Below are 13979 nucleotides of genomic sequence, written 5' to 3' on the forward strand. Positions count from 1 at the left end.
ACAGAATATATAGTTGATTTACTTTATGTAAGAAACACTTGTATACATGATATTTGATATTAACTAGCTATATATGAGTTAAAGATCTATATAATCTACTCTACTGTTTGTGTTAATTTTTATTTACATAACAATTTAATTAAAAATTCTTTCTTTTATGTGAATTAGCTGAAAAAAATGATTAAAAAAAGAACATGAAAATTTCATGATGAAATGCAAAGTTCTTGCTTCATAGATTCTTTCTGTATATTAAAATCATAGTACAAAGTAATAATCATGTGAGCTTCTCAATGCAAAGTAGCTCTCAGTTCTGTAACTCTTCCTATGTTTGCATTATTAAAAAAAATCAGTATATCATCCTACTGATGATTCATAAGATTATGTCGTCTTGAACACTGGCATTGAGAGTCTTATTCTGAAGAACAATGCTTCCTATGACTGCAACTTCATCTTCTACTGTCACAGCCTCACCTACATACCACACAAATGCATCAGAATTTTTTTAAAAAAACATTAATTGAAAACACAGGATTTTAAAGAGAGTGAAAGTTACCAAGAATGGTAATCCCAAGCCTCTCATTGTCATCTCCACTAGCTTGAACTCTTGACCATCTTCCTATCGAAGATTTCCAACCAATGATCGAGTTTATAACAACAGCATTGTCCTGCATTACAACATAATAAAAAAAAACATGTATCATTATTCTACATTTTTTACCATTAAGGAACATTACAAACTCAGTTACATTACCTTGATTTCGACATCATCCAAGATTATGCAGTTTATAAGCCTTGCACCAGGTCCAACACGAACGTTTGCTGAGATTGACACGTTTGGACCAATCTTGTTCCAAGGACACAATTCAAAGATTTAATTTACACGAGAGATGCTTAATAAGATTTCATGAAAAAGGGTTTACCTTAGCGGTTGGATGTAGTTTTACGGATGGGTGAATGTAAACATCACCAACAATCATCGGTTTCTTATTAGTACCATCTCCTGAAGCCAAAAGATGAGGAGAAGTTTCGCGGAGCTGAGAGAGATACAAGTCCGAGCATTTCAAAGACTTCCTGTTAACAAAACAGAACTTGTGAGCAGGAGGAGAAGAGTTTGGTCCAAAACCAAACAAATCAAAGATAATTAACTACCCTGGAGTCTTTATCTGCTCCCAAAAATCCTTATTCTCATATGTGTATAGCTGCTTCTTTCCAGCAAGCGGTGACAAAATATCTTGATCTAGCCTCACAAAATCTGCAGGAACAGACCTTGTAGCATACTGGAAGTGGTTGTAGTTGCTAGCTGCCAAGTTTAGTATAAAGTCAAAAAAAACAAAGCATGTCTCTTGAGATAGGCCAATAGTGAAGAAAACTCACACGTCTCTCTCATTTGGTTGTATACTCCTTCAATGGCTTTGAAGATATCTGAGGTAAACACATAGACACCACAGTTGATCAAGTCACTGACCTGCATCAGAGTGAAACCTCTATAAGCTTTAACAAAGTACATAACCAGTGAGGGAAATAGGAAAACTTGTAGGAGAGAGTTACGAAAGTCTCTGGTTTCTCTGTGTAATGCAAGAGTTCTTTAGTATCAGGATCAGCTATCAACTCTCCAAATTGGCTTGCTGCTTCTGCAGAAACCTGAAAGCAAGAAGAGTGAGATCTTTATATCTGTTTTTTTTTTCTGAATGAAGTAAAAGAAACCGAACCTTGATTACTAGCATAGTTCCAATCCCACCATATCGACGATGTGCATCTACCAAATATTGTTTTAAAGTTAAGAAAATGAAAATGGTAGAAGAAGAATTAAGAATTGAAAAGAGAGATTACCGAGAATGTCTTGGAGAGGGAAAGAGCAGCAAACATCACAGTTTAGGAGGAAAACATGCGACTGCTCAAAAGAAGAAGCTGAAATCAACAAAACAAACGAGGGAAGCAAGAAGAAAGATTCATTTAGAGACCAAACCGGTTTCTCTTCCATGATTCTATCGCGAAAGTAATAAAGAGCACCAGCAGAACCATGAGGCTTATCTTCTTTCAAGTATCTAACAATAACATGAGAAGGTTTATAAACAGACCAACAAAAAGGCAACAAGTGCAATGAACTTACCGCACTGGGATTCTGAGCTCGTTAGAAATGGAAGAAACATACAAAGCGAACTCTCTTTCCTCGTAAAACCCAATCAGAAAAATCTGAGCCAGGTTTGGTATCTGCACCTCCAACACACATAAACACAAATAAGCATTCCCAAAACTAAGTATAACAAGAAGAGTTCACAATTTGGAGATGACACATTCACAATTCTCAAAAGCAAACACCTTTTTGCAAGCAGAGATAGGATGATGAATCATGGGCTGGCCAGCCAAAGGAATCAGCGGCTTGGGCGTATTGAACGATAATGGGCGAAAACGAGTTCCTAAAATCGATCCACATTCAGCAAAAAAAAAAATCAATTTCGTTTGGGAAACTAGAAGTTGAGATCCAGAAAGGAATAGATGTTGTTCACCTTTGGTCGGTCCTCCGACCATGATCACGGCGACGACTTTGTCTTCCGACATCTCGACGATCTGGTTTGTGAAAGTAGAAACAGACAAATTGACTTTGAGGGTCAAACTTGAGAGCACTTTTGTTTGTTACGAGTTACGAAAATGATAGCACCTACAAAACTGACTGGAAAACGGTCAATTCCTATGTTTACATCAACTGATAAAAATCCGTTTTTTCATACATTGACTAATTTTGACTCGAAATCTGTCAAATGATCGTTTAATAGTGGCGACGTGGCATTGACGTGTTATATGGATCAGGTTAAAGTACTAAATGGCGTCGTTTATATAAAAATTTTGAAAAGGAAAAGGTTATGTTGATTACTAGAGTCGAAACCGGGTAGGCTAAGGATTGGATTTGTTCCAGGCGCCACTGTGCTATATCAAATTTTGTTAAGCAAAACTCACTACGATATTATATTTTGTATCAGACGCCACACTGCTATACAGATCAGTGTTCTTCCAATGGATGAATCACAAGTCACCATGACATCTAGGCTCTCCCTACACCCTCGTCGTCTTCATCAGATTATCTTAAAAGCCATTTGACCCATCAAACCGCCTCGACTCGTATGGCTGAGAATTTCGTCATCTTACATCGAGAATATGACCAGGAAGATGGAGACTCATGTATTTAATAAACCGTTAGGCAATATATTTCTGTAGTGCCGATTATTTACGACAAGATGTTGTAGTGAAATAAATTTGTTCCATTCCCCACCACGTTTCGATTCCATTAATCGACATTTATTTCTTTTTTCTTTTTAATTTTTATACTTAACTAGATCTTTTTTCCGCGCTACGCGCGGATAATATACTTAAATTTGTTACATCTATCATTTTTATTTGGATATGAATTTTTGTATATTAAATTATATATAACTAATTTTAAATTTTGATTTTTTTTATATTTTTAGTTTGAAGTAAGTATTTCTATTATATGTAACAAAATTAACTAATAAAATATGAAGAATCAAGTCCGAGATTTTAGAGTTACGTAAAAAAATAATAATAATGTATAGAACATAAATTATCTTAGTTTAAAAGATCGGAATCTCATCTCGAATAAATTCACGAAAAGAAAAAGTACTCCAATAACCTACTTAAAATATAAAAACTCATTTTAAAAAAAAACGTACTTAATAATAATTTTTTACGTGTAATAGTTGAAAACTGACAATTAAATATTGATCTAGAATATTATTTTAATATATCAAATGGTAAAATATTAATTATAATAAACAAATTTTGAATTTTGTAATATTACATGAATTAGAAGTCTTTAAAATCTAAAATCTATTTTATTAACATAATATATTTTTTATTCATTTATTATTTTGACGGTACAAAACATTGCTTTAGTGTTATTTGTATATTAACTTTCTAATAATTTAGTTTTTTTAAGTAATTTTAATATTATCAAGAATATAATATATTTAAAACTATTTATTTAAATATATCCAAATATGATGTCTCATTTTTATTTGTGTTTGCGTTGATCATATTTAATTTGTAGTTTGTATATTTAATAACACCTTGTTGCGTGCCGTTCTATGGTTTTAATAAATGTGTTGTCGTTTCATTTTTATTACTACTAACATGATTTTTTAGTGATCACTGATAATGTATTTTTAACATTATGTATTATACTTTATCGTATATTTTTTAACTCTTCATGCTCGGACTTTTTTTAGAATCATTTTAATTACATAATGGATTTAAAGATGTAAATAAAACTGTGTATGTTGTAAATTGGGGAAATTACATGTTTACCACTTTTATGGTACCACTTTTCAATTTTACCACTACTAAGAAGACATTTTCAAAAATACCTTCTTCATTAAGTGGCAAAAGACTCTTATGCCCTTGTTATTTATATATATAATAAATCATTATTTAAATAAAAAAATAATAAAAAAAATTAAAAATTAAAAAAAAATTTAAAATTAAAATTAAAAAAATTAAAAATTAAAAAAATTAAAAAAAGTAAATTTTTTTTATGTTTTCGAATTATACTTTTTCAAATTCGAACTTTTTTATAAATTTTTTTTCAAATTTTTTATTTATTTTTTTTTTTCAAATTTCTTTTTGAAAAACGAAAATTATGTTTGAAACTATTTTTTAAATTTTTTTATATATTTTTTCAGTAATATATTTATTTATCATAAAAATAAACCCTAAGTCTAGAATCCTAAATTTCACATTCCAAAAACCTTACCCCAACCCCTCAACTCTAAACCCTAAGTCTAGATTAGTTAACCCTAAGCGTATAATTGTCTTTTACCTTTCATTAAAAATAATGGTAAAAGTGGTTAGTGTAAACATGAAAAGTGATACTATGAATGTGCTATTTGTGGTAATTTCCCTTGTAAATTTAGACTTTTTAGTTTAACTGGACACTATCAATTATGAAAATTATATTATGATTTTATTTTACCAAATCTTTCTTTCTGTGTATATTTTTTGTTTTATTTTGTATTTTTACAATTTTATTGTCTTATTCTTTAATTGCAGAGAATTGCTATTTCCAATTTTTGTTTCATAAAACTTAAAAATCTTCGGTTGATTTTTGTGTGTTTTCTTTCTCCAATTACAATATACAGATTGACCGTTTTTTTTTCTTTTGGATCAAACTACTAATATCATCAGATAGAAAATCTTACACTCCAAAAATGAAGTGAGTATTTGTATTACCAAATACGAATATGGTCGCAAAAGTATTGTAAATTATATGATGAAGTTAAATATTGAAATTCAAGATTGATTGTTAATATAAGAAGTAAATTTGGGATAGTAAGTACTAAGGAATATAAATAAAAATTTACCTAAACTTAGTTATGATTCAACTATTCTTTTATATTCAGAAACATTTTGAAGCTTTCTCCATGTTTTTCCTTTTAATTTTTACACAACTATGTTTTTGGATATTATACCCATTTCCTCTCTACTTAAAACCAAAATATAGATACTATCATTTTTTTGAGTAAAAGCTTTCAAATTAAAACATAAACAAATGATTACATTGAAAAGACGATAGATCCTATAGTTGGGTAAAGTTTGCATATATACTATAATTGTTAATTGGAAAATATGATATACACCAAAAGGTTGTTTCTCAAGCATAAACTCAAATCTTTTGAAAATTTAAAATATGTATTTTTCTTGCTTTCTTTATTTGCATCATTAAATAAATGAGTAACTGTTTATGCTTTTACCAGTGAAAGTATTCTTTTTAGAAGTTTATAATTAAAAACTTGTCATTTTTATATGATTTAAAAAATGTTAGATCTAATGATTATTCTTAAGTTATGCTTTAAGATGTATAATCTTAATAGCTTGTTGAAAAATCAAAATAGAACTGTTACAAATGTTGAAAGCAAACTCCATTTTCACATTTTCTAATGATGTTCTAATATTGTTGCAAATGAGGCCATGATTCATCACCAATATATGTCAAGTTGATTAAACCCACCGACTGAAAAAAAAATGTGAGACACATAATCATAAGAACAGCAGTTTCAAAAAAAAAAACAAAGTTTAGAAGAAGCAAGACGTTAGAAGACTCACTGATTTCTGTCCAGCAAATGAACTCTGAAGGCCATCAAAAGCTGCAGTGAAAATAAGTAAAGACAAAATAATGTATGTACACCATTGAAAAGAAACAGCCAAAGTTTCACAGCACAGACCAAGCAATGAATAAGTTTTCTCCGCTTGTGACTCTGTTGAGTCCTCGATAGGATCCAGAATGACATTCATCATCTTCTTCTTTGTTAGATCAAAGGGTGCGTGCTAACAATGAGTAAACAATTAAAACCACACAATCAGGCAAAGCAATAAAAAGACCAAAGTCTAACTTGAGCAATGTCGAAATAATTAAGATATGAAAGGACCTCTTACAGAGCAATAACAGAACAAAACTTAAGAACTGGAAAGACCTATTTGACATGGGTAGCACATTTGGCTTCCTGTGTTTCGCCACTGTTATTTGAGCCACCATTCCCTCATCAGCAAGGTCTCCACATCCTTTGAAAGATGCAGACAAAACATTTGCAGAGACAGGGGCAATTCAGCATTTGCAGCAAATGTGGTTTCACCTGTGGGACTGTCAGAGGTGGGTAGAAAGAGACAACTTTGGTAACAGTTATAGACAAAAATAACAACTCCTGCGTTCGTCAACGACCAGGTGATACACGTAGTTAAGCATGTTGATTTGAGTGGCATATCTACAGCTCAAGTTCTACCTTGGCGGATCCTTTCTTGATGTAATCGAAGATTTCACCAATATTGTCTCAGCCTTAGTTACCTCCCCCTCATTCACCAGCTTAGCAATCTATAAGTTACAATCCAACTTGCAACAATAAGCAAAACAAATATGATCAAGAGTGTCACTGAAGATTCCTTTGGCATCATACCAAATACAGAGGAAAAATAGAGACTGAAAACATAGCGATAATATCCCACAATGGCTTACTAAAAAAATTGAAGAGGCGACTAACATCAATTTCAAAACAGAAGAATGGGGGTTTGCTTTCATATTTTTAAGCACTGAATGTTTTTACCAGCTTCCTTCTGAGGAGAAGTAAAGAACAAAAATCTCCTCGAGAGAATCCCGAGGAGCTCGGAAATTGGGGGCGTGAGAGACGACACAGATACACTTGTCTGCGTATGTATTGGGTGGTAAACGATAAGCTTCAGTAACATCCTCGCAGACTCGGTCCCGAAACGCAATCTGACAAATATTTTCACTCCATCACCCTCTGTGGATTGAAGATAACCACAAACAGATAAAGCAAGTGTATACAAATCAAACAAACTTAAATCAAACAACTTAAATTGAACATGCATAACGACTTCTCCATTAAAGAATGCAATAATCACCTACCCGTCAAGACAATGGGTAGCTCCGTGGGAAACTCACAGGGTCGCTGGAAACAAACCCAGACGAATGGAACGCCACACCAGCAGGAAGAACATACTATTCAAATCGAAAGAAGCTGAAAATCATTAAACTCTCATAGAGAAATCCAATCCAATTCGAAGTCTCCAAACCTAAACCTAATCGAAATCGGGAATCATGACGGAGTAATCAGAAAGGATTTGATCATAACTTACAGTGGGAAGCTGAGGCTGAGGGGGGAGGGTAGAGAGAATGATCGGAAGGAGGAAACTGGTCTAGAAGAGGAGGCAAGTAACGGTGGTGAAGCTTAGGTGATTTTGCAGAAGATAAAGCAAATATGTCGTTTAGGTTGATTTGGGTGACGTGGCCTAATTCAATACTCTGATAGGTCGATTTAATTTGCCTACGTGGATAGTCTAGATGTTGATCTTATTCAACTTTTAGTATTGTATAGATGAAGCGACGTCAACGTTAGTCAATGTATGAAACAAACTGATTTTTATGAGTTGATGCATGTAATTTAAATAAGTTTTGAATTAATGTATGTTTTAACACAGATGATTAGTATATGTCCGGATCAGGATCGCATAGTAGTGTTGATGTAGGAATTGGCCGTTTTTCCCAAAACTGACCGTGACTTGGGAAAAAAAAAAAGAAAGTGGTGATTTTGCTAAATGTATATAATAATGTCTTAGAATAAAAAAATATGATTCTTCATGATAATAGGTAAACATGAAGTAAAACAATAAAACCAAAAGAATAACTCAAAGATAATTTTTATTAACTAACTAGTTTAAGATCTGCGTCTTGCGCATAATTATTGTATATAAAAATTATAAGAATTATTTTACGAATTATTATTTATTTTATGTTTTTACATATTATAAAACTAATATATATATTAAATAATTGAAATAATTAACTTAAATAATTAAAAAAAATTAACTATGACGTATATAACTAAATTGCCGTAAACATATCAAAGTCAATAACTTTTATATATTTTGTATGGATTTAGCTAAATTTAAATGATATAAACATAGAAATAAAAACCAACAATACACTTATCCGAACCTTACAGCAGATTTTTTTCATGAACTCAGTCTCGCGAACTTGGAACTTGCAGACTATTCGGGCTTTGGTGGACCCCAAAGACGTAAACATTATCGAAAGCATACGATTGAATAAGACTCAGTTGGTGAACAGGAATGGATAACATTTTACCAATAATGTGGAGTACACGGTCAAGTCGGGATACCAATTAGAATGGATCTACCCAAATAAGGAAAAACCACTAGAAATTTTCGGACCCAATGTGGATATACTGAAAGCATTTAGCTGGAAGGTGTGGATATACATTTCTTATGGCAGATAGTTTCAGGGTGCATAGTTGTTTAGAAAAACCTGAAAGCGCGAGGGATACAAGGGAACATATATTGTGATAGATGCAGAGATTCATAGGAGTCAATAAATCATGTGTTTTTTCATTTTTGAATGTCCTCCAGCGCTTCAAGTTTGGGCGCTCTCAAAAATACCATCAAACCGAATTAATTTTTCCACCAGTTTTCTCTTCACAAACACGGATCATCTTTTTTGGAGAGTTCTCCTAAACATGGACGATCATCAATTTGCATGGATATTATGGTACATTTGGAAAGGGAGGAACACCAAAGTGTTTAGTAATATTGACATTGATCCCAGAGAAACACTCAAATTAGCAGAAACAAAGTCAATACTTTGGGCTGAAGCACAAATGCTGAATATAAATCAGGCAAAACAACCGGTAGAGGTTAGGAATCTACAATCCATCCCAGGCCGGTGGTGCTTTACAGATGGATCGTCCAAAGACAATAAGCCTTACTCACGACGAGGTTGGTATATCATCTTCGAGGGTTTTTATGGATTGATGGGGGCAAAAAATGTTAGGGCAACTCTCTCACCTCTTCATGCAAAGGTGGAGGCACTAATATGGGCAATGCAGTGTATGAGAAATTTGCGTCAATTTCAGGCCATGTTTGCAACGAATTGTTTTCAATTCGTGAAGATGGTTTCAGAACCAGAAGAATGGTCATCGGTTGAAATGTACCTTGAAGACATTAAGATTTTGAAAGCAAGTTTTCTACACTCAGTGATAGACTGTGGATTTGCCTCATTTTCATCCATAGTTTATAGGTGTTTTTACTAATAACTATTATATTATAGAGTCTATTTATTATATTTATAAGATCAGAAGTGATTTGGAGATAAGTGATGATTTTGGAGCATTCTGGAGACATTTGGAGCAAGCATCCGAGATGACCATCGAGCTCGACCATCGGTCGATATTGGAGAGGAATAATCGATTGATGTTCATATATTGGTCACAGCCGACTTGAAGTCCAAGTCTTCACCAATTTACAAGATTACCTCTGACGGGTTTTAACCTAATTATATAAGCTTTGCCACCATGTTAGAGGCAAAGTGTGCTTTCTTGTTTTATTATTTTCACAGCAAAGTTTTTTAGGATTTTGATAGACTGGAGAGAAGAACCAAAGTTATAATTTGTGACTGGAACTTTATTAATATCTATTTACTATTCTAATAAAGTTTTCTTACTTAACTATTGTTATGAATTGCTTAGTCATGTCTGAGTAGTTCCATTGTTAGATTTTAGGGTAAAATAGGTTAGGGGAGATTAGCCCCAACTATAGATTTTTGAGTTGTGGTAATTGTCATTAGGATTGTTCATTAATGCATGTCTCTAGATTAGCTACCTAGAACTTTTCCTAGGATTGTTAGATAAAAGCGAGAGCTTCATTCTCATCCTGAAAACATTCTATCTGAGCTAAGTTTCTTTCTATGAATAAGGCGAGAGCTGATCTAGTGAGCATAGTAAGCTATTATTCAACATGCGCATAAAGCTTAACTAGAAAAGCGTCGATCGATATCATTATTGAATGATCGATATCATTATTGAATAATCGATCGACGGAGCGAAAGGTGAATCGATCGATATCCCTATAGGATCATCGATCAGACACTTTCTATTGGTCGACATACGATAGTTGAGATCATTAGATCTAGTTAATAGACATGTCTAAACATGCGAAAGCAGATAGACTTGTTGACTAAGTAGTTGAGCTTTACATTAAGCTGATAGACAACTCAATAGGCATCTGTAGGATTAAAATCCTAAGTTTCTTGAATAAAAATCCTAAGTCTAGCTATTTCTTTTTTAAGCACCAAAACCTCAACCAATCAATTGAACAAACACTTGTTCAATATAAAACTGTAATTTACATTTAAATCTCTAAAAACCATCTTGCTTAACAAATCATATAGATTTATTAGGTTCTCTAGCTCCTTGTGAATTCGATCCTTAAGTACTACAACTCGACCTTCTATTTGAGAGAATACAAATCACTCCTAGGTAATTTGAGTGGTATCACTGAGAGATTATTCATGTACGTCGGACGGAGAATTCAAGGGTAGTCTAGCACGCAGTGTTAGAAAACAACTGTTTTTCGTCGTTCACATGGATATAGAGTTACCAGCTTGGTTCACAGAGTCAGTATGCGTCTGTATATATTGATGACAAAAAAAATTAAGTTTATGATTAGTTTAATAAAAAACTATAAGATATATTTAATGGACAAACATATTTTTCTAGGAAGTTTGAGAATCATTCTAATGATGACACGTATCATAGCTAATATGTTATAATGTTTCTCTTTTAATATATAATGGAGAGAGAGTAAAATTACAACTTATTGGTATAAGAAACCAAATTTTAATTGCATGCTTCTATACTCAAAAGGGAATAATAGTCGACCAACCTCTTTTACGATTTATGTCTTTTTATAAATATTTAGAGTATAAATCTAAATTAAATCATTCCATATTTTTAAATAAGGAAAGATCCCCCATTAATATAAACTTTCCATTTTATCCATAGACAAAAAGAAAATCAATATGAATTGTAGGCCAAAAATCATTTGAGCATGAAAAGAATGATGGCTTATTGCTTTGAGCAAAGTTTGATATATGCCCCTCCAGACACATAAACACAAACCACATCAAAATAAAAAACACTTCATATGAGTAATCAAACAAAAAAAGTTCAGAGCTGTGAATAGATCGTCATCAAAATGGTGTGAACAAGTCATCACCGAAAGGGTGCAAATGGATTGTCACTGAAGAGGTGCAAACGAGTTTTCACCAAAATGGTGCGGATGGATCATCACATAAGGATTGTGAATATGTCATGACCGAAAAGGTGTCAATGGATCGTCACTCGAGAGGTGCCAATGGATCGTCAGCCAAGAGGTGCAAAACATGTCTTGGCCAAAGAGGTGCGAACATGTCATGGCCGAAGAGGTGAGAACATTTTGTATGTGAAGGGGTGCAAATGAGTCGTGCCTGAAGGGTTGCAAACGTGTCTTGTCGAAGACGTGTGAATATATCGTGAATGAAGAGGTGCAAACATATTTTCACCAACAGGTTCAAATGTTTTATTACCGAAGGGTTGCAAATGTGTCGTCACCGAAGTAGTGTAAAATGTTGTCACTGATGGTGTGAGAATGTATCATCACCGAAGAGGTGTAAACATAGCATCATGGAAACAGTGCTGTTGTAACATTACCCAAAATATGTAAATATAAAGTTACCGAAAGGATGTGAACGTAATGTTACAGAAATGATGCAAGTGTAATGTCACTGGAAGGTATAAGTTAATAAATTCACTGGGTGGGCTAAAGCAAGAACCAAAGCAGTGGTATCAAAGATTTGATGAGGTTGATTTATCAAGTCTTTCAAGTTTGACCAGTGTAATATGTGTTTATATAGTAAAACTGACGAGTCTTGTAATGAAATATCATTTTCTTGTATACTGATGACATGTTGATCTTTGGTATTGGCCTCAGAAAAATAGAGTTTACAAAAGCATACTATTATCATCAGGGGCGGATCCAAGATGTCTTTTGGTATGGGGCACATAGCCATTTTCTTATAACTGAAAGCTTAGCATATATGTACTTGAATGTGAACTATAGCTTAGTATATATTTTGATCGTTGGATTACAGTATTATCCTCGGATTCTTACCAACTGCTTGATCCTTTTGAGTTTTGATCGTTGCATTTTATTTTGTCACATAACTTGTTTATGCTTTGGGCTTTTGCATGTGAATTATAAGTTATCATATATGTACTTGAACAAACTTGCACTAATTACTAATGAAAACAAAAAAAATTAGGGTGGAGCCCATGCCACACCCTCTTGGACACTGGGTCCGCCCCTGATTATCATCAAGTTTTTCAATGAAAGACATGAGGGCGTTAGATATAGCGATCATGTCAATTGATCACTCACTGGATGTTTATCATAAAGTTTTTTTTTGTATGAGTGAGATATAGCAGATCATTTAACGAAATAATTAGCTAGACTTTGTAACTAAGTCTGTTAAAAGAATGAGTTTGAAGTCTATTTGAAATTTTTAATTGTGTTCTTATACAATGTTAGAGGCAGGATTCATTGTGCAAAGTCTATCTTTAAAGATTGAAACACATGTTTATATCATCCCAAGTTATGTGCTTGGACATGCAAGAAAAAAATAGGTTGAAAAGTTAATCTTAATAGATATTTTGAAAAGTTGCATTTATAGATGCATGATTGAAAGTATTTACCTATATAAGTACGAAGTGATGGCGCTTCAATAAGCTAGGACTTTACTTTCTATAGATTCATGAATGGATAGCACACATGACTTATAATAGTGTCGAATAAACACTTAGCGTAGTGTGGAAACACATTTGTGTATTATCTTCATGTGCCCAAAATGGATTGAGAGATTTAATTTGTAGAACATTTTGATTTTCAGACATTTGAAATGTGTAATACACTAAGAAAAAAAATTCAATTCTTAGAACTTTTAGTTTATTTATGAGTTCGATATATGTGTTAATTATTTATTGAATATGCGATAACACCTAAATGACGGAAGATAGTTGGAAATTTAAGTAAATCCTTGCAACCATTTAAATTAAGCAGTGCAAGTTTTTAGATGAACAATTGCAATTATTTATGTTTGTAATTATATGTGGTAAATCATTGCAACTTTTGGTAATAAACTGTTGCAACTTTTGATGATTAGAGCCATTGATAATTAACCATTGTGACTTTTGGCTAACCATTACAACTGTTGATCTTAACAATTGTAACTCTTAGTGATAAAAGATGTACCTCTTTACTAACCATTGTAATTGTTGATACTAACCGTTGTAACCTTTAATACTCTATATAAAAAGTCATAGGCTTTGGTAATCATAGCTTGAATAACAACAAAAAATCATAAACTAATTGTTAAAAAAAAGTGATTTATTGTTCAAAGATCATCATATATCTTTGAAAAACACATATAAACACTAAAATTTTATCTGTTATTCTTGTATTTTATTCCAGAATAAAAATAGTATTTTGATTATCTTATCATACAAAAGGATGCATCTAACTCGAGGTTTGGAATAGAGTTAAAATATTCTAGAAAAAGTGAATTCGCT

At 32.6% G+C, this 13979-nt stretch overlaps 1 protein-coding gene across 1 annotated transcript; it reads right to left on the bottom strand.

Moving 5' to 3' along the window:
- Positions 1-209: 209 nt before the first annotated feature.
- LOC106454454 (mannose-1-phosphate guanyltransferase alpha) lies at positions 210-2675 on the bottom strand. Its single transcript, XM_013896574.3, has 13 exons — positions 2508-2675; positions 2320-2417; positions 2111-2211; positions 1967-2045; positions 1831-1891; positions 1710-1756; positions 1549-1641; positions 1375-1465; positions 1150-1300; positions 921-1071; positions 752-844; positions 554-665; positions 210-471 (listed from the first exon to the last, which is right to left on the bottom strand). The coding sequence occupies exons 1-13, from the start codon at positions 2557-2559 to the stop codon at positions 371-373; spliced, it is 1230 nt and encodes a 409-aa protein (XP_013752028.2). The 5' UTR covers positions 2560-2675; the 3' UTR covers positions 210-370.
- Between the last annotated feature and the right edge of the window lie 11304 nt (positions 2676-13979).

The sequence above is a fragment of the Brassica napus genome, chromosome A4 (assembly GCF_020379485.1).
Source record: "Brassica napus cultivar Da-Ae chromosome A4, Da-Ae, whole genome shotgun sequence".
NCBI lineage: Eukaryota > Viridiplantae > Streptophyta > Magnoliopsida > Brassicales > Brassicaceae > Brassica > Brassica napus.

What these genes read in the sequence shown, in the direction of transcription:
- LOC106454454 (XM_013896574.3), bottom strand. Translation starts at nt 2,559, where the DNA reads ATGTCGGAAGACAAAGTCGTCGCCGTGATCATGGTCGGAGGACCGACC. An exon ending in GAGCTCAGAATCCCAGTGCG is followed by an intron (nt 2,046 to 2,110) that starts GTAAGTTCATTG and finishes TGTTATTGTTAG; the next exon opens with ATACTTGAAAGAAGATAAGC. An exon ending in GCTTGGGATTACCATTCTTG is followed by an intron (nt 472 to 553) that starts GTAACTTTCACT and finishes TGTGGTATGTAG; the next exon opens with GTGAGGCTGTGACAGTAGAA.